Genomic DNA, 22,486 nt, shown 5'->3' with positions numbered 1-22,486 from the left:
CATAGAGTAAAATAAAGTCTTCATACACTAGTACGACAAACCTGTAAAAGAACAAGCCTTTTCTTAGTGAGTATATATTATTGTTAATGTGTGTTGCTTCTGTACAACTGCTTTTGAAGAATCACAGAGGGCAGGCATATCTGTGAGAGTAAGAAAGAAAGCACTGAGCTAATAAGTCAAGATTAAGTAGCCACTAGAAGAGAAGCTGTAACCAAGTGGGAATTTCTAAAGGAGCAAGGGCATTCTGGACTAAAAGAAATACACTGACCCCCTCTCTCAAACACACACTCTGTCTCTCTTTTCCTCTTCCTTCTTTGCTTTGAATATAACTAGATTACCACAACCACCACCACCCCCAAAAAATAAAGATGGCACCACCATCACTGCATACTTGCCTGGTACTGAGAGACTTCAGTAAGTCACAACCATTGAAACATACATTCCCTGCAAAATCCCCACTAAAATGACAATGAAATTTTTAAGATGTAAATTTACAAGTTGAAAGCATACAGGAAGGAAATAGTAGATGAGGAAAGTCAAAAAAATTTTGGAAGTTGGAAAGGGGTAAGTGACTCAATAGACCCGAGAAACCTAAATCCAAGTGTGCATGGGAGCGTGACAGGGAATTCCAACAAGCAAAGAACTCCAGTCCAGAGGCTCCAACCTGGAGACACTAGTTACCTCTGGAGGTAGGGATGCAGTGGGGTTGGAAATACTGGGATTAGTTGAAAATCTGTACAAGAAGCACTTAAATGTCAGATCTCCCACCCCCAAGCCTTAAACAGAGAAGAAACTGTCCCTTCCTACCCAGGCAGAAGACAGGAGATTTATTGTCTGAATATGTTGACACAAAGATCCGACTGGGAGGGTACAAGGCACAGCTGGAGATTGGGTGAAGCATAATACTAAAAATTGAGGTGTAGGTGAAAAGTCCTCAATCCTAAAGGTGAGAGTCCCCCCTTCCTAGGCTCCCAGAATGTAGGGCAGGCTTATGACTCTCAAGAAGTTATTTGGAGGAGAATTATTTATTGAAACTGACCAGCCTAAGAGAAACAACCCTCACATAATCATATTTGGGATAACCCTTTGAAAAAGCCAACTTGACATGTTATTACCCTACAATAAAGTCCACCACTAGACAAGTTCCCATGCACACAGAACTTAGATAAGAAAAGCTTATAATATGAAAGAGAAAGAATTCAAAATGAATATTTTTAGAAAGGAATTTGAAAGAAATAGGCAAGCAGGAAGTAAAAGAAAACTTTAAAAAAATCTCAACAAAGATGAAATATCTGCAATTATATGAAGCACCTGTATTACATGTGCCCTTAGAAAGAAAACATTATGACAGCCCACCAATTATAAAATGAATCTCAACTTTAGATAAGTTAAAATGTGAACGAAGTATATTCTAGAACTGATGGAAGAGTACACTCAGGAAAAGAAGCTATTGTATCCAGGAAACAAGGTCAGTGTGTTATTTTTAAAAAAGAGAACAAAAAAGAGGTCTTGTAAATTAAAAATATGATATCAAAAATTCAATAGACAGGTTGGAAGATAAAGTTGTGGCAATCACAGAAAATAAAAGAAGTTGGAAGAGTTGAAAAAATGGGGGAACCCAAGGAGAAACACTCCGAGACACATATTAATCAAACTAAGAAAAATTAAACTCAAAGAAAAAATATTAAAAGCAGCAAGGGAAAAGCAAAAAGTAACATACAAGGGAATCCCCATAAGGTTTTCAGCTGACTTTTCAGCAGAAACTCTGCAGGCCAGAAGGGAGTGGCAGGATATATTCAAAGTAATGAAAGGGGGAAACCTACAACCAAGATTACTCTACCCAGCAAGGATCTCATTCAGATTCAATGGAGAAATCAAAAGCTTTACAGATAAGCAAAAGCTAAGAGAATTCAGCGTCACCAAATCAGCTTTACGGCAAATGCTAAAGGAACTTCTCTAGGCGGGAAACACAAGAGAAGAAAAAGACCTACAAAAACAAACCCAAAACAATAAAGAAAATGGTAATAGGAACATACATATCGATAATTACCTTAAATGTAAACAGATTATATGCTCCAACCAAAAGACACAGACTGGCCAAACGGATACAAAAACAAGACCTATATATACGCTGCCTGCGAGAGACCCACTTCAGACCTAGGGACACATACAGGCAAAGTGAGGGGATGGAAAAAGATATTCCATGCAAATGGAAATCAAAAGAAAGCTGGAGTAGCAATACTCATATCAGATAAACTAGACTTTAAAATAAAGACTGTCACAGAGACAAGGAAGGACACTACATAATGATCAAGGGATCCATCCAAGAAGACATAACAATTATAAATATTTATGAACGCAACATAGGAGCACCTCAATACATAAGGCAAATGCTAACAGTCATGAAAGAAGAATTGACAGTAACACAATAGCGGGGGACTTTAACACCTCACTTACACCAATGGACAGATCATCCAGACAGAAAATAAATAAGGAAACACAAGCTTTAAATGACACAATAGACCAGATAGACTTAATTGACATTTATAGGACATTCCATCCCAGAGCAGCAGAATACACTTTCTTCTCAAATGCACACAGAACATTCTCCAGGATAGATCATATCTTGGGTCACAAATGAAGTTTCAGTAAATTTCTCCTCTCTCAGCAGGAGAAAATTGAAATCATATCAAGCATCTTTTCTGACCACAACACTGTGAGATTAGAAATCAATTACAGGGAAAAAAAACAGTAAAAAAAACACAAACACATAGAGGCTAAACAATATGCTACTAAATAGCCAAGAGATCACTGAAGAAATCAAAGATGAAATCAAAAATTATATACAAACAAATGACAACGAAAACACGATGACCCAAAACCTATGGAGTGCAGCAAAAGCAGTCCTAAGAGGGAAGATTAGAGCAATTCAATCCCACCTCAAGAAACAAGAAAAATCTCAAATAAACAACCTAACCTTACACCTAAAGCAATTAGAGAAAAAGAACAAACAAAACCCAAAGTTAGTAGAAGGAAACAAATCATCAAAATCAGAGCAGAAATTAATGAAATAGAAACAAAGAAAACAATAGCAAAAATCAATGAAACTAAAAGCTGGTTCTTTTTATTCTTCAATTTGTTAATATGGTGTATCACATTGATTGATTTGCATATACTGAAGAATCCTTGCACCCCTGTCCTTCAAAACTAAGGTGAAATTCAACAAAGAAGGAGATTTGATATCCAAGAAAAAGAGGATCCAGTACAGGAGAGAACTAAAGGTTGATATTGAAGAAAGCAATTACTCTAAACTAGAGCAGGAAGACAAAGGGGGGGGGGGGGAAGAAACATCATTATCCAAAATTTTTGGCTGAGGGAATAAGAATGAAGTAGTGAGAATTACATGGAAGCAACTAAAAAACCAAGGAAATCACTAACTGCAGAAAAAACAAAAAGCTAGGCAGGAAAAGAAATGTAATCATAGAACACTACATGATTCAGTTGTAAATACATATACATATATATGCATGTCATAATAATAAAAGTTCTATTTTTTTAGCTTCAAATTTTATTTTGTGACTATACCTTTAACTAAAAATTATGTCACAAAATATTGGGAGGATGGGAGGAAAAAGAAGTATTGGTAGAGGAAGAGTGTATAAAGGAGCTAAATCTTTTTCCATTTTACAAAATCACAAAATAATATCAAAATTTTTAATATTCAAAACATCAATATAGATAAGCTATTTTAGAAATATAAAGGGAAACAGCAGAGGCCAATAAAAACGTTAAGGAGTATGGCCTCCAAAGAATGGGAGTCAGGAGTGGAGAAGAGCAGAATGGGAGACTTGTGTTTGTCTTAACTCTCAGAGTATTATGAATTCATTTTTAATTCAGTGTGGGTCTTCTTTCATTGTATTCAATCTAGAAAATCATGTATCGTTTTGATTTAAACAACTACAACATCAAGGAAAGAGGGTGAGCTTCACCCAAGGGCAGAGCCAACTGTTAAAGGGCCAGCCAGTGAATGGGTCTCAGAAGTGCCAAACACAATAGGAGAATGGGGCAAAGCCAAGAGTGGGATTTACAGGACCGAGAAGTCAGAGCAGCTGCCAGAGGGGAAAAGAGGTCTCCAACATTGGCTCAGTCTAAACTGAGAAATAGTAGCTGGGACAAAGTTAAGTCTACCTCTTAAAGACCTCATGTGAAAACACTGGTAGTTGTAAAGACTGGACTGACTCCCTAGTTCAGAATGAAGGAATAAATAAATGAATTAGTATCTCTTTCATGTCAGAAATAAAACGAATGGTTTTAGAATATAAGATTAAAAAATATTAGAGCATTCAGGTGTCTCTTCATTTTCTTCCAGGGGAGTGATTTTTCAATGCAGCCCTGCTTGCACAATGTTGTACCCTATCCGTAGGAATAAATAGGGCTTGGGACGGTAACTGGTCAAATGGTATGCTGACTAACTCTGGTCTAGTTCAATGATTCTTACCTTTTTGTGACATTGGCTCCATTAAAAATCAGATGAAGGGTGCTGGCCCCTCTCTCCAGAAATATACACATGTGCCCTCACGTACAAAATTTTGCACAGAATTGTAAAGAGTTAATGCACCCTAACTCAGGAAACCCTCATCCACTTAAAGAGGTCATGGAAAGTTGGATGAATTTGGAGGGAGCCTCCTACTACAGAACTAAGTGAACCCACTCCACGGTGTTTGATTTCATTTCTCTAGAAACATGGATATTTTCACACATGTGCCACATTTGGTCTCCTGCAAGATAAACTGTCCAGACTTGCGTGAATGCCATCAGTGTGTCAGAGTGCTGACACCGAAGTGGATGATGTTTCCAATCTGTGCCGGCACAGGAATGCGGCTCTTGTAGCCTCCCAGAGCTCATGGCCATGGATATTTATATACTTGCTCAAGTATTTTTAGGTGATGAAGATCCCACCCAAGATGGGACCATTACATGGTCCAGGATCAAGTTCACAGCCATGGTCCCTGGGGTGCTCAATAAACAGCATCTGCTGATTTAGGAAATGGTGGTTTACACTTCAGAAGAAAACAGGCAAAGTAGATCGCTGCAGATGGAGAGGAGACGGAGTCCTAGCCGGACTTTGTCAAGTATGTGAAAGAGTAAAGAGAAACTGATGTGTTAAAAGTGTGTGTTTGGGCAGGCAGGGGGCAGGTAAAGGAAGGAAGCTCTCCTGCCTGTGCCGCCTGCTGGGCTCGCTTGTAGGGCCTGAGACACTTAATCTTCGGGTCATGGGTTTGCCCCCATATTGGGCACATTGTTGTTAAAAAGGTCAGACTGATGTAGTGGATAAAGAAAGCCACTGACCAGGAGTCAGGGGATGCAACTAATCTTGGCTTGGCCACCACACAGCGCATTCTAAAACCAAATACCAGTGCTCTAGAATTGGAACAATTCGGTGGCAGAGGCCAAACAGCTCCATCCAGGCACCCTGGAGTGAGAGCCACTGCACATGTGGGCGACCCAATATAAACCACCAGAGAGCGTCCAGTAATGACTCCGGGAACCCGGCAAGTAACATGACTAAAAAGAAGCTGGAGGGCCTCCCTGGTGGCGCAGTGGTTGAGAGTCCGCCTGCCGATGCAGAGGACACGGGTTCGTGCCCCGGTCCAGGAGGATCCTGCATGCCGCGGAGCGGCTGGGCCCGTGAGCCATGGCCGCTGAGCCTGCGCGTCCGGAGCCTGTGCTCTGCAACGGGAGAGGCCACAGCAGTGAGAGGCTCGCGTACCGCAAAAAAAAAAAAAAAAAAGGAAGCTGGAGAATCTGGGCATCGCTCTAAAGATCGATGGGCTGGAGGAGAAGCTGTCACGTCGGAGGGACCTGGAGGCTGTGAACTCCAGGCTCTATGGGGCGGAGCTGGGCTCAGAGGCCAGGAGGTCTCTGGAGAAGGAGAAAAGCAGCCTGATGAACAAAGCCTCCGACTATGAGAAGGAGCTGCAGCTGCTTCGGCAGGAGAACCGGAAGAACATGCTGCTGTCGGTGGCCATCTTCCTCCTTCGGACCCTCATCGACGCCTACTGGACCCTGTGAGCCTGAGATTTCTCCAGTCAGACAGGCTTCCCCTCAGCGCCGTGGTCACGGCCAAGCAGGCCCGTCAAGCCTCAAGAGGGCCAAGGTACAAGGGCCATTTCTGCCTTGCCCAGACATCGCAGCAGGGCTTCCTGTCGGCCCAGCCCCTCTCGCCTCCCATTGCTGCTGTGGGGCTTGAGTCTCCAGAAGGACTTCGTGCTGGCTTAGCCCAAGGGAAAGGCAGTAAAGACCACCCTGGCTGCAAGACAAAACCCCACCAGAGGAGGCTAGACAGACACTTGGCAAGCACTTGTCTGAGCCACGCTGGGAGTCCCACTGATATGTGACGGCCTCTCCAGTGGGGCTTTACTTCTAACTTCAGATTTCTGATGCCGCCCACTAGAAGGTCTTCAGAATCCTCACTGTAAAAAGCCATTACTACCCCCCAGTACCATCTCCCACAGTATAAGTGGATCTGAACTCCTGGCTTTGTGTACCTGATAAGGTCCAAGCACAGGACTCTGTCACCACCCAGCATTGTTGTACTGACTGCAATAGAGTGGTTACATTTGGAAAAGCCACCTCACCTCCCTGGGCCTCAGTTTTCACCCCTGTACAGGAAGGGGCTTGGATTTGATGTCTTCTGGTCCAGCAAAACCCCGAATAATAAGCATAATAATAATAGCTTACATTTATTGGCTGTGTCCTACGTGCCAAGCATACAGTAAGGGGGGATGCAAGAGTGAACAGAAACAGACATGGTTGCTGCTCTCATGGAACTTACTGTCTGGCAAAGGAGGCCAACGTTAACTTAAAAAAAATCCCACACAAAGACATGTGGTTACAACCAGAGAGGCATGTTATGATAGAAAGGAGCGGAGTGTGTGAGATTCGTCTGGAGTGTCAGGAAAAAACATCCTGAGAAAGTGGTATTTGAGTTAACTTCTGAAGGATGAGCAGGGGTGCTGGGGAGAACATTGACATGCAGAAGCCTCATATACATTGGTTACGTTGGTCTGGAATATGAGAAACAAAAGTAAGAGAAATCTATCATGGATACCATGTATTGAATATTTACTTAGTGCCTGGCATTGTGTTCAATATTAATTATATACAATGCTTCAGTTCTTTCAGTGACCTTGTCAGTTAAAAATTATTTATCCCCATTTTAGAGCCAGTAAACTAAGGCACAGTTTCAGAAACATGCTCAAGACCAATACAGTAAGACGCAGAGCTAGGTCTGTGAAACCCCACACCTGCACACTTAACCATCAGGCTATACCATCTCCCAATATAATGGGCCCTATTAAAAGACGATGCATCAGAATAGATAAGGTTTCCACCAGGTTCACTAGTAAAAGGACAAATATACTTTTAAAAATACTATTATAGTACCCATAGGAATGGCGGAAACACTGTCATAGATGCATGTGGTAATAATGAGACAATTACAGTACATGCAACACCCAGAGCCCCAACGATAGCCCAGCCCTAAGGAATCCTATTTTCCATCACATCACACACGTGTACGCACCCAACTACCCACCAGAGATGAGTGAAACAGGAGTGGACTTCCAACCCAGAGAGCCTAATCTACAGGCTGCCAATAGCCTTTGAGACAACCCAGCATGGAAAGCTCCACCAAGGCAAACTTGTACAGGTTCAACCACAATTATATTCTCCAAGATATGGACTGGGAAATAGAGGAGTTTAAGACTTGGTATAGAGAGAGAGCAGAGTTATTCCAGGAGTGCAGAGATTATTAAAGTTAGAAAACTCTAGTAATGAAGGTGGTTCAAAGATACAAATGTCCAATTATAAGTTAAATATCAATACATTCCAGGGATGAGATGTACAGCAAGATGACCGTAGTCAACAATACTGTATTGTATATTTGAAAGTTACTAAGATAGTAGACTTTTATAGTTCTCATCACCAGAAAAAAAATTTGTTTGTAACTATGTGAGATGATCAATGTTAACCAAACTTATTGTGATGATCATTTCTCAATATATACAAATATCAAATCCTTATGTTGTACTTATACAATGTTATATGTCAGTTATATCTCAATAAAACTGGGGTTCAGGGGGAAAACCCTGGTAATGCAACTCACCACATTATAACAGAATAAAGAAAAAAATCTGATTATTTCAATAGATGTAGAAAACGCATTTGATAATATTCAATCACCCCAACCTACACAGGTGATAAATTCCACAGAACTGAATACCCACACACGTGCACATACACACGTAAGTACAAACAAAATTGAGGAAATGTGAGTAAAATTAGTGCACTGTATCAGTGTCAATATCCTGGTTGTGATCTTACATATAGTTTTCCAAAATGTTACCACTGGGGAAAACTAGGCACTATATACGAGGAATGTCTCCATATTGCATCTTAAAACTGCAGGTAAATTTGCACTCGTCTCAGTTAAAAAGTCACTTTAAAAAAAGAGAAGGCAAGAGTTGGAGATGAAGATAGGGAGAAAGAGAGAAGGAGAGAGAGAAGAAGAGAGGGGGGAGAAACAAAGTAACGTTAATAACAAAATTTGTTAAGTTTAAAATATATAATAATAATTTTATTAAAAAATACCATTGCCATTCCATCCTTCTAATGTTTCAGTATAGCCTTATAAAATATTTTAAGCTCCAAATTTTTGCATCTTGAGAAGATCCCAAGCTTTCCAAAGACGCCAACCACATGTTAATCTGATGACTGTGATACTAGCATACATGACATGGGGTCAAGGATATCATATAGTTTACAATGCCTACAATCAAAAGCTGTGTCCTGACATAGAGAACAGAAATGTGGTTGCCAAGGGGGAGGCGGGTTGGGGAGGGATGGAGTGGGAGCTTGGGGTTAGCAGATGCAAACTAGTATATATAGGATGGATAAACAACAAGGTCTTACTGTACAGCACAGGGAACTATATTCAATATCCTGTGATAAACCATAATGGAAAAGAACATGAAAAAGAATATATATATGTATAACTGAATCACTTTGCTGTACAGCAGAAATTAACACAACATTGTAAATCAGCTATACTTCAATTAAGAAAAGACCTGTGTCCAGATCCTTTCCTAATCTACATTATGTGAATCTTTATGTTTTCTGTGCTATTTTTGTTTCAGTTATCCTAATAAAGGGTATCATTTTGCCAGAACAGAACCTCACCAACAAATAAGAACAAATAAAAGAGAACTTCCACATCTAATAAAGACTCTTTCCCCAAAACCCCACAGTAAACATCACACTTAAATGGTGATGTGAACAGATACGAAATCTGTTACATGCTGTTCACTTTAAAGTTCAGAACAAGGCAAGGATGCCCACTACCGCTACTTACATTCAATACTGTATTGGGATCCTAGTCAGTATCATTAAAAGTTTTAATTTAATTAATTATACTTAATTTAATAGACAATGTAATTAAATATCTCTTAATTAAGCATACTTAAAAGAAGAACTGAAAAGAAACAAAATTGTTACTGTTCACAGGTCTTGTGGTTGTTTAGAAAATGCATGGTAAAACTTTAGAATAGAGTCCACCAACGTTGCTGGATTTGAGATCCAGTAACGAGGACTGAAGAGCTCACGATGGGTGTCACTAACAGAAATTCTAAGTAGATGAGACAACCCATTAGTACAAACAAGAGGAGCAGCAAGAATGAGGAAAGAGCTGAGGCTTAGGATGAAGACCACCGAGTCTTGTTACTCCGCTCCAGCATCTCCCGCTGCAGGAAATCAAGCTCTAGTCTCCGTGAGGCCCCGTATCTCCCTCTTCCACGACACTCACCACAACCACCTGTCTAAACTAACCTGATAAACAGCTGCAGTGGCACTCAAAAGAGCACAGCTAAAACACACGTAACTACGAAAGACAGAATAAGTCATTATGAGGAGCTCCAATTTCTACATTACCATTTTTATTTATGTATAAAATCCATTTTAACGATCCCACCATCAGAGGGAAGCGATATTGTAATCTACAACTACAAATAATCTCTAAAGCAGCAGTATTTGATTTGGAATGTATTACGGATCTTTGTAGTAGGTACACCTTCCAGGGAGATTTTGCCTAGACTACCATTAAAATAAGATTTAACATTCTGAACACAGGAGAACTAATGACCAAGAAGATGTACCTGATAGGGCGATGCAATGCCAACTTTTGCCCACTAAGTATCATCATGTTGGACGACCTGTACTGAAATAGTTGAACTTCAACAACCTTAGGAAAGAGGTTAGACAAAATGACACCATTTCTGAGTTTTTAAACCAGAAAATTAATATGAACCCAGTAAAGTAAAGTAACATACAGTGGCATACGTAAAAGACTTGGATGCTTTCAATATTGACACAGGCCACCTCTGGCAGAACTACTGAAGAGAACTACAATGTCCTTTGTGTCCTTTCGCATTCCTGAGGCAAAAGATGACAATACTATCAAAGGTTTCTGCAAACTTGGGCTCCACTTCTTTAATAATTAAGAACACCCTGTCCAACAGGACAGCCACTGGCCACTTATCGCTACTGAGCACTTGAACTGAATTAAGATACTCTGTAAGGGTAAAATACACACTGGATTTCAAAGACTTCATACAAGAAAAAAATATATACAATCTCAGTCATAATTTTACATTGATTAAATGTTGAAATGATTTTTTCTATTTAAGTGAAATAAAATGTATTATTAAAATTAATTTCATCTGTTTTTTTTTAACTTTTTCTAATGTGGTTACTAAAAACTTTTTAATTACATTTGTGGCTCACATTACATATCTAGAAGACAGTGTTAATTTAGAAAGTCAAAAGGTATTTTAAATGATACGAGTATAATATATAAATCGCATTTAAGACATTAATACATGTTTATAAGACCCTTTGTATGTCGTTTAGTAGCAAATTCCTATAAAGGCAGGCATGATCTTATGACAATAGTACAAAAGAGGCACCATTCGTTGAGTTCCAACTTCTTGACCAGACAGTGCTAAAGACTTCAGCTAGATTATCTGTAACCCTCCCATCCTCATCTGAATGAGGGAGACTGAGGAATCTGCCCCAGATCACACAGCTAGATGTCCCTCTACTTAATCCTGAGCCTGGCCTGAGCTCCTGACTCCAGTCCACTCTTGGAAGAGGCATGAGTAACAACCTCACTAATGGTGTGCGACACTCTGGAATACTTCAGTAGGGAACAGCCTGCAGCAGAAGGAGGCGACAACACGGCCACAAAAGAGAGAAGCAGACTGGCCACGAAGCTAAGACAGATTGCCAAAAGAAGGAGCCTTCTAAAATCCAAAATACCTTCCTCACCAAGCTCTGGAAAAATCAGGCATGCAAAACTTTGGCAATCCTTCATCCATCTTCTCCCCCAACACGCTCCTAGCAGAATAGGTGATGGAAGTCTCCAGATCTCTGCTCAGCATGACCACAAGTACCCACAGAAAGCAATTTCCCTTCCTTCAGCAGCTGGCAAAGTGTAAGTGAAGCGTGGGGTGATGGGCGCCTGGTGGGGAGGAGGGAGGAGAGCTGGCCAGAAAAAAAAAAACACAGGAAGCAACAGTGGCATTCAGACGAGAACCTAGGAATGGTTCAGAACAGGACGATTTATCACACCTGATTTAATTTGAAGACTGTTTTCAGGATGCGAAGGTCTAGACTCATAATCAGTTACTTACGTAATCCTCCTCACTGAGCCCTTGCTTCTCAACAGAACTTTTCACCTCCATGGAAAACTTCTCAAACTCAGGTTTCACTGTCCTCAGTAGAGTGACTGTTTGGAGGGATGAGTACGCTTGCTTAGCTTCAAAGTCGTGTTTGTCTCCTCTCTTCCATGAGCCATCTCCTACGGGAGAAGTAAAAATATTTATAATTCCAAGCCAGTCACCATAAAGGGGCCATTCTCCCTTTTCAACTGCGAATTGTCTCTACATGTTTCTTTTGGTGGCTGGGGCAGGAGGTATTGTCACAGTTTTGCATTTGGATAGAAAGTGACAATGTCAAGATCCTCAAAGGAGAAGAACACGTGTTCCTTTGAAATGTGAGGCAGAAACAAAAGCACTGTTGTGTTAATTGCCTTATAATAACCCTGTAACTAATTTTCAGCCCCCAAGAATTGCAGCACTGCAGGAGTAAGCAGTAGGTCTATTCCTTTCCATCCACACTTAGTTTTGAATATTTTTTAATCAACTGTGGAGGTCAACCAAGATGTTACTGTGCTACAGGAAACCCGACACTACGTAGATGTGGAAGGCAGGGATGGCTACATACGACAACACGAGTATTATAAAGTTGGTGCTAAAAGGAAAAGGTTTGAGGGCTTCCCTGGTGGCGCAGTGTTTGAGAGTCTGCCTGCCGATGCAGGGGACACGGGTTCGTGCCCCGGTCCGGGAAGATCCCACAAGCCGCGGAGTGGCTGGGCCTGTGAGCCATGGCTGCTGGGCCTGCGCGTCCGGAGCCTGTGCTCCGCAACGGGAGAGGCCCCAACAGTGAGAGGCCCGCGTACGGCCAAAAAAAAAAAAAAAAGGTAACAGATTATTGATATTTCTTGAAATGTTTCTCGAATCTCTTCAGACTGAAAAGTAGCTTAGGTGAACTTGAGGATTTATATCTCTCTAGTGCTGGCAACATCAAAAAGATTATTTATTGGACAAGTCGATCTGTGCACCAATAGTAATAAAATAAAAATTGCTAACATTTATTGAGTGTATATATATATATATATATGTATATATATATATTATAATAAAAGCTTAGTTATTGAACACTTTATAAACTCATTTAATCCTCACAAGATCCCGTGACTTTTATCCTCTCTATTTTACAGATGAGGAAACTGAGGCATTCAGTTTTCTGAATTATCCTCTCTATTTTACAGATGAGGAAACTGAGGCATTCAGAAGCTGGGTACCCCGCTGGTTCACAGCTCTCCCTTTCACAAAAGCAAAGGCAAATTACATGGATAAGAATCATTCCTCTTCTCTTTATTATTTCATTTTTGAGAAAACATGTGGCTTGCAGGACCCCAAAAGGAAATATGGACCTCTAACTTTTGACCATAATAATAATAATTCTGTGAATTATCATTATGATTTCTTGAGATCTCTGCAAATACAACAAGGCATTCAACCAGCTGCAGTCCAACATCACAGTCATTTGTTTGCCCTGAGCCCAGAGTCCAGTGCAGATGTCCAGAGCCCAGCGGCTAAGAGAAGATGCTTCTGGAATGTGCAGCCAGGGCTCCATGGCCCTTGCTCTACTCTTACAGAAAAAGTTCAGTTAGGAGCTGGTGGTTTTGGAATTTCTATCATAGCTTAAATCAGACAAACAGATTAACTGAACTACATGCAAGTTTCTGTGACAGCCAGCACAGTGGGCACCATAAATGTTTTGAACAGTCTCCACCACTTCAAGAGGGGGATTTAGAGATGGGCATGTAAACACCTGAAGTCATTACAGGGTAACAGTTAGCTTACTATGCGGGGCGGGCGGTGGTACATGGAAACCACGCAGAGTACAGAGGAAGAGGTAACCAGCTCCAAAGAGGGAAATTTCATGCTAGGAGGAGGCATCAGCCTGGCCCTAATTGTGTGAATAGGATTTTAATAAGAGGAAAAGGGGATGGAAAAGCATGCTTGGCAGAATCTACAGCACGGGCAGAGGTGCAAATGTGTATGACATCCAGTGGGCAGCTGGGAACCTCTGTCTGGAGCATGAGAAAAGGCAGAGACAAAGAATTTGTTTGTGGAGGCATCTGTTTAATCCTAATCCTAAAAATAGCAGCCATTCATTAATTGCTTAGTATGTGCCAGGGAGCTGTTAAAAGATAAATAAGACAGAGTCAAGGACAGAATTCATTAAGGGCTCGATCCATTCGCAGTGAGCACAAGAGTAAATTTCAAGCCACTGAACAAAACTTGATGAAGTCCTCCTCCTCCACTGTGAAACCTCCCAAACCCCAGGGAGGCCACAGCTATGCCAGCGTTTGCTCAGAGGGCAAGTGAGCTGTGTGGCACTGTCATCGGCCAGGGCCAACCCCTCTGGGTGCTCAAGACATGGACAACGCGGCCTTCTGTCAAGGGGCCAAATCCATTTGCCAGCAAGACCCCAAATTCTAAGAATGTCCATCTTCAACCCATGAAGGAACCCATTTCTTCTAGGTGTGCGATCCACACGTATTGATTCTTTTTTAATTGACTCGAGGTATCAAGAATCAGCAGGAATGGTGTTTCTTAGGCAAAGAGGGTCAGAGTTCCTCGGCTTTGGGTAAGAGAACCCTCCGGGCACAAGAAAGGAAATAACCCTATAGGGTATTATGCTGTGTAGTTCACATAGAACTGGAAACAGCAACTATCTTAGTTACTAATATGGAAAAAACTTTTTTTTTTTTTAATCTTGAAAGAAGTGAAATATAGTACAATAAATCTGTCTACCACAATCTAAAAGGGAATGATCTTGGGGTTTCGTTTTCTAGAAAAAAAGAAGGGACTTCCCTGGCGGTCCAGTGGTCAGGGGGCATGGGTTTGAATCCCTGGGCGAGGAACTAAGATCCCACACTGCCGTGTGGCATGGCCGAAAAATAAAAACAAACAAAAATTTTAAAAAAGAAAGAAAGAAGAATGGAAACAAAAGTGCTTAGTAAATGTAAGCCAAACTAAATAGGTATCTAGTCACAACCATAGCCAATACTATGACTTCCTGCTTTGTGTGTGTTTCCTGCTTTGTGTGTGTGTTACTGTGTCAGTAACCTCTCGGGGCCACTGAACCCTAGGAAAAGCAGAGGTTGGCTTGGCATGATACCCCATCAGTGGGGACAAGTTTAATTCAGCAGACACTGGGTGCCTCTGGAGATTTACGAGCGGAACAGAAGAATGACACGATCAGGCTCATGCCTTGGGAAATAGCAATGGATTAGACTGGGGAGACACTGAGGGTTCACAGCCACAGTAATCCAGGCAAAGGGTTACCAGAGGTTATATGTGGGAAGTCACACCCCCCCCAAAAATTGAACATGGCTCTCCGGGTGGTTAGAATTACAGGCATCTTTTCTTTTCTTTTCTTTTTTTATGTGTTTTTCTGACTTTAGCAAATTTTCAGCAGTATATTTACTGCTTTTATAATCATAAAAAGAGGGAGGGCCCTTGAGAATGAATGCAGAGGGCTGTGCAAGAGGAATCTGAAGACTCTACAAGAGTGAGGGAGTGAACGACAGCCGAGAGGGACGCGCGTCACCAGTGATGCCAGAGAGGAAAAGCAAATGGTTGTCAGAAGAAATAGCAGAGCCAGAGGGAGGAGGAGGGGTTACGTGGACACGGAAACACAGTGATTTCAGTTAGGGTCACGGTCAATCCAAGGTGACTGACTACAGAGCACCCAAGTGGCAGCACCAGGCTGGGGTTGGAAAGAGGGGTCTGAAGCCAGCAAGAGAAGTGAGGGCTAGAGAGAATGCTGGCTGTCACGTCCATATGTCTTATACTTAGTACCCAGAAGCAGAGGGCGGAGGGTGAGCACACACACTTTGGGGACGCTGTTTTTAGTGGGCAAAGGACTAAAAGGAGACAGAAGAGCTAAGAGAAAGTCCGAAGAATGCTGTGCCACCAAAGCTAAGAAAAACAGGGTTTCCAGAAAGAAATGGATGGAAACAATACGGCAAGGACTAGAGCTGTATATAGCTCTACTATAGCAGCCACTAGCTCCATGGGTGACTGCTTACATTTCAATTACTCAAGATTAAATAAAATTAAAATTTCAGTTTCTCACTCGCACTGGCCACATTTTAAACGTGCAATCGTCACATGTGGCCAGTGGCTCCTGTACTGGGCAACACAGAGTAGGACACAGGCAGCATCATAGAAAGTTCCCCTGGACAGCACTGCTTTAGAGGCATGTAGGCACGGTCTGCACTAAGGCTGATGGCTTTGGTGTTGAGAAGGTCAGCGGTGACCTAACACTCTCAGAGGAGTGGTGGGTCTTGTTGTCATACTCTTACAATGGTCCTGAACAAGGGATTAAGAAGAGGAGAAAGAAGTCGGCTAATGAGAAGTAGGGCAGAGAAGGTGATGCTTGCAGTTGCTTCAGGAATAAGGGAAAGTGAATTTGCTTTCTTTGTTTGGTTTGGTTTTAAACATCATGGAGCCCCAAGCTTGCATTTAGAGTGAGAAGGGTACAGAATATTTGTGAAAGAGGAAATAACCTGTTCAGCACCAAGCCCTGTGCTTGGCAATCCTGCGGCCAGGGAGCTGGTGAGAGCCGGCAGTACTGGGATAACTGTGTCATCCTGTAGCTCTCAGTACTTACCAAGGATCCAGCACATAGAAAGCCTTCGGTAAATGTGCGCTGAATGACGGAGCTGAGACATCACAGACTACATCCAAAAAATGATGCCTGGAGTACACCTGGGCTGGCTGCAGAATACATGGCTCTTGCCCTCTGGAAGCCAATTAAGTGAGACAAAAGGATTGGCCATCCTGCCTCACCCCAACCTCTCCAAATACCCAGGAGTTACCTGCTTGCCTTGAGCGAGGCTGGTCCAGATTCTCCCATCAGTGATAACAGCACCACTTACTGAGCGATGCCATTGTGAATGGCTTTGCCTGGAGCACTTCATTTTTTAATCCTAATGAAAACTCTATGAGGAATATTTAAGTATGATCCCCATCTTACAGATAAGGAAACTGAGGCTCAAGGAGATTAACATGCCCGAAGTCACTTGGTTAATAAGTAGAAGCAGGATTCAAACGCAAGCCAGCCTCCAAACTCCAGTGCGGTGCCTGCTCTTCATTCATCTCATCAAAGTTTGGTGTGTTCTAAGATTTAAAACTTCAAATTCAGTGGAGGACAAGAATGTTAAAAATAAAAGTAACAGAGGAAGAAAAATCAGAGGAAGACGTGTCTAAACGTGGTTTAACAACTCTTACAGTTGAAAGACTGTGTGAGAATTCCTTCTCTTTTCTCACTACCCTAAACTGACTATAACAGGAATATATCACTTTGATAGCAAAATATAAATCCAACCCTTCCCCAGTTTTTCTGCCATTTTTCTACTTTTAGCGAGTCAAGTAATTTATGTGCATGACCAGCCCTGGAATTCTCCCATCCTCACCTTACTGAGTGCCTCTGTGTTCTCAGGAAGTCAGGAAAGCTCTACAATAACCTTACAGTCCCAGACAGGATCGCGCAAATGACTTTCCACCTAACTTACATCCAAAGAACATAATGCCAGCGAATGAAAATGCCAACAGGTGCTATTCAAAACCCTGCAGCGCAATATATATCATCTTCACTCTGGATTTTTTTAAAACCTATCCTCTCAATCTTATTTTCCATCACTTGAATTCCCTCATAATATATTCAGAACTCCTGTAACAATATAATTGGGGCAGATCTGAGAATTTTTCTGAGTGCTCACCAAGACAATCTAATAATCAGTAAATATGGGCACACTATCAATATGTTTTCTTAAAAAACCAATCTCAAGTATTATTTAAAACAGAGCCTTTTTCTAGAACTGGTGTAGACTTTGATGTGAGGAAGCACAGGGAGAGGAGGATGTTGGAGAACTTTTCAGGATAATATATCTGATTCTTAGAGTATAAAAATCTCAGAGAAAGTCCTTTATGAGCAACAGACACCAGAACCTTGGTCTAGGTCACTGTGCCTGCCATAAGATTCTATTTACTGCTTCTATTCTGAAGAGGAAAAGTGCTTCAGGGTCTGCGGCAAACCTCCCTACATCCATTCTCCCATCCATTCTCTCTGTTACTCCCTTAGTAACAGATTCTTGAATTGATGTGGGGTAGCAGTGAGCCCAGCTAAAAGCACACATTTCCTGGCCCTCCCCCAACCACGGGTAGCAAATGATACGTAAGCGAAAGTTAATGAGTGGGGCTTCGAGAGAGCCCTTCAAACAGAACTGAGTCAACTGAAAAGGATCTCTTTTTGCCTCTCATCTTTCCCTTTCTGTCTTGCCTAGAATTAAGACACAATCCCTGGAATCCTAGCCACTACCTCATGATCTTGAGGATGGATGCCATTCACTAGGATTGAGGGAGCAGAAAACAAGAAGAAGCTTGGGTCCCTGATGACATTATGGAACCATCATTCTGCCCCGGACTGCCCACCTCTGCACTTCTTACAGTTGAGAGAATAAACCTCTACATTTGTTTAAATTACTATAGCTGGAAGTCTTGGTTATTTGCAGGCAGATATAATTCCTAATGCACCCAGATCCTTAGGATGTACTAGATAAAAGTTGACTAATTTGGTAACAAAAAAATGTATGGCCTAGGGCTTCCCTGGTGGTGCAGTAGTTGAGAGTCCGCCTGCCGATGCAGGGGACACGGGTTTGTGCCCCGGTCCGGGAAGATGCCACATGCCACAGAGCGGCTGGGCCCGTGAGCCATGGCCGCTGAGCCTGCACGTCCGGAGCCAATGCTCCGCAATGGGAGAGGCCACAACAGTGAGAGGCCCACATACCACAAAAAAAAAAAAAAGTATGGCCTAAATCAAGCTATATAACTGCACCACAAGAAAATGCACAAACTTATCACTTTTAAAGTACTATATGTAATGGTCAAAGTAAACTAAAATTAATAGTAAATATAATGAACAGTTACTAAACACTCATCATGTTCCAAGAAGTTTTCTGTTTCTCTCACATACACCACCTCATTTATTACTCAGCCTGATGCCATGAGATAAGTACTATTATTATCATTAGAAGAAACTAACACTTGCAGGGGAAGGGCAGGGTTATGTCAGTTTGCCAAGAGCTAGTACATGGCACAGACTCTCAGCCAGGCTGACAGCCAAGCGCAAAGCCTAAGCAACCAGGCTGTAAAAGGGAAAAGAAAGGGGATATAATCAGAAAAACCCTGACACCACAGAAATACAAAGGATCATGAGACACTACTATAAGCAACTGTATGCCAATAAAATGGACAACATGGAAGAAATGGACAAATTCTAAGAAAGGTACAATCTCCCAAGACTGAACCAGGAAGAACAGAAATATGACCAGACCAGTCACAAGCACTGAAATTGAAACTGTTATTTAAAAACTCCCAACAAACAAAAGCTCAGGACCTGATGGCTTCACAGGCGAATTCTATCAAATATTTAAAGAAGAGCTAATACCTATCCTTCTGAAACTGTTCCAAAAAATTGCAGGGGAAGAAAAACTCCCAAACTCATTCTATGAGCTCACCATCACCCTGATACCAAAACCAGACAAAAATGTCCCAGAAAAGAAAATTACAGGCCAATATCACTGATGAACATAGATGCAAAAATTCTCAACAAAATACTAGCCATCTGAATCCAACAATACATTAAAAGAATCATATACCATGATCAAGTGGGATTTATCCCAGGGATGCAAGGATTTTTCAAAATCCACAAATCAGTCAGTGTGATACACCACATCAACAAATTGAAGAATAAAAGCCGTATGAGCATCGCAATAGATGCAGAAAAAGGTTTTGACAAAATTCAACACCCATTTATGATAAAAACTCTATAGAAAGCGGGCACAGAGGGAATATACCTCAACATAATAAAGGCCATATATGACAAAACTACAGCTAATATCATACTCAATGGAGAAAAGCTGAAAGCATTTCCTCTAAGATCAGGAACAAGACAAGGATGTCCACTCTTGCCACTTTTATTCAACATAATTTTGGAAGTCCTAGCTATGGCAATCAGAGAAGAAAAAGAAATAAAAGGAATCCAAATTGGAAAAGAAAAGTTAAACTGTCACTGTTTGCAGATGACATGATACTATACGTAGAAAATCCCAAAGATGGTACTAGAAAACTACTAGAGCTCATCAATGAATTTGGTAAAGTTGCAGGTTACAAAATTAATTAATACACAGAAATCTGTTGCATTCCTATACACTAACAACAAAAGATCAGAAAGAGAAATTCAAGAAACAATCCCACGTACCATCACATCAAAAAGAATAAAATACTTAGGAATAAACCTACCTAAGGTGACAAAAGACCTGCACTCTGAAAACTATAAGATGCTGATGAAAGAAATCAAAGAAGACACAAACAGATGGAAAGATATACCATGTTCTTGGATTGGAAGAATCCATACTGTCAAAATGATGATACTACCCAAGGGAGTCTGCAGATTCAATGCAATCCCTATCAAATTACCAATGGCATTTTTCACAGAACTAGAACAAAAAAATCTTAAAATGTTTATGGAGACACAAAAGACCCTGAATAGCTAAAGCAATCTTGAGAAAGAAAATGGAGCTGGAGGAATCAGGCGTCCTCACTTCAGACTATATTACAAAGCTATAGTCATCAAAACAGTATGGTACTGGGCTTCCCTGGTGGCACAGTCGTTAAGAATCTGCCTGCCAGTACAGGGGACATGGGTTCGAGCCCTGGTCTGGGAAGATCCCACATACCGTGGAGCAACTAAGCCCATGCACCACAACTACTGAGCCTGTGCTCTATAGCCTGCAAGTCACAACTACTGAGCCCATGAGCCTAGAGCCCATGCTCCACAACAAAAGAAGCCACCACGATCAGAAACCTGCACACTGCAACGAAGAGTAGCCCCAACTCACCGCAACTAGAGAAAGCCCACGCACAGCAACGAAGAACCAATGCAGCCAAAAATAAATAATTTTTTTTAAAAAAACAGTATGGTACTGGCACAAAAATAAAAATATAGATCAATGGCATAGGATAGAAAGCCCAGAAATAAACCCACACTCCTATGGTCTATTAATCTACAACAAAGAAGTCAAGACTATACAATGGGGGAAAGACAGTCTCTTTAATAAATGGTGCTGGAAAAACTGGACAGCTACATGTAAAAAAATGAAATTAGAACACTCTTTAACACCATACACAAAAATAAGCTCAAAATGGATTAAAGACCTAAACGTAAGACTGAACACTATAAAACTCTTAGAGAAAACATAGGCAGAACACTCTCTGACATAAACTGCAGCAAGATTTTTTCTGATCTGTCTCCCAGAGTCATGGAAATAAAAACAAAAATAAACAAATGGGACCTAATTTAACTCAAAAACTTTTGCACAGCAAAGGAAACCATAAATAAAACAAAAAGACAACCCACAGATTGGGAGAAAATATTTGCAAATGATGTGACCAACAAGGGATTAGTCTCCAAAATTTACAAACAGCTCAAGTGGCTTAATATCATCAAAACAAACAACCCAATCAAAACATGGACAGAAGACCTAAATAGACATTTCTCCAAAGAAGACATATAGATGACCAAGAGGCACATGAAAAGACGTTCAACATCGCTAATTACTAGAGAAATGCAAATCAAAACTACAGTGAGATATCACCTCACACCAGTCAAAACAGCTATCATCAAAAAATCTACATGCTGGAGAGTGCGTGAAGAGAAGGGAACCCTCCCACACCGTTGGTGGGAATGTAAATTGGTACAGCCACTGTGGAGAACAGTATGGAGGTTCCTTAAAAAACTAAATATAGGACTACCATATGATCCCTCTATCCCAGTCCTGGGCACATATACAGAGAAAAACATGGTCTGAAAGGATACATGCACTCCAATGTTCATTGCAGCACTGTTTACAATAGCCAAGACATGGAAGCAACCTAAATGTCCATCGACAGAGGAATGGATAAAGAAGATATGGCACATATATACAATGGCATATTACTCATTCATTAAAAAGGATGAAATAATACCATTTGTGGCAACATGGATGGACCTAGAGATTGTCATACTGAGTGAAGTGAGTGAGTCAGACAGAGAAAGAGAACTATCATATGATATCGCTTATATGCAGAATCTAAAAAGAAATGATACAAATGAACTTATTTACAAAACAGAAACAGACTCATAGACTTAGAGAACGAACTTATGGTTACCAGAAAGAAAGGGTGGGGGGAAGGGATAGTTACCGAGTTTGGGATTGACATGCACACACCGCTATATTTAAAATGCATAACCAACAAGGACCTACTGTATAGCACAGGGAACTCTGCTCAATATTATGTAACAACCTAAATGGGAAAAGAATTTGAAAAAGAATAGGCACATGTATATGTATAACTGAATCACTTTGCTGTATACCTGAAATTATCATAACATTGTTAATCAACTATACTGCAATATAAAGTAAAAACTTTTAAAAAATAAAATAAATAAATTTTATAAAATTTGAAAAAAGAAAAACCAAGGATTTGGTAGATTGTATCAGAGCACATTGTATAACTCCATGCAATTCAGTTTTCAAGAAGCAGAAAAACTAAACTAATGGAAAAATAAGTTTTAAAAAGTTGTCCCAAAAATCACCAACAATAAGTCATACATACATAAAGCCAATAATAAGTCATATACATATGTATATACATATACATGACTTCTCATGCACTTGTATTTTGCACTA

At 40.9% G+C, this 22,486-nt stretch overlaps 1 protein-coding gene across 2 annotated transcripts in view; it reads right to left on the bottom strand.

Annotated features, from left to right (window-relative positions):
• NPR3 (natriuretic peptide receptor 3) overlaps nucleotides 1–22,486 on the bottom strand; it is a 65,925-nt gene that overhangs the window by 29,339 nt on the left and 14,100 nt on the right. For both annotated transcript variants that reach the window (XM_065873972.1, XM_065873973.1), the window contains exon 3: nucleotides 11,748–11,914. In XM_065873972.1, coding sequence (XP_065730044.1) covers nucleotides 11,748–11,914 — 167 coding nt within the window. The remainder of the gene's footprint in view (nucleotides 1–11,747; nucleotides 11,915–22,486) is intronic.

This window comes from Phocoena phocoena, chromosome 3, assembly GCF_963924675.1.
Source record: "Phocoena phocoena chromosome 3, mPhoPho1.1, whole genome shotgun sequence".
NCBI classification, from domain to species: Eukaryota; Metazoa; Chordata; class Mammalia; order Artiodactyla; family Phocoenidae; genus Phocoena; species Phocoena phocoena.
Note: the sequence above shows the minus strand (reverse complement) of the source record. Positions and strands in the feature narration are given on the sequence as shown.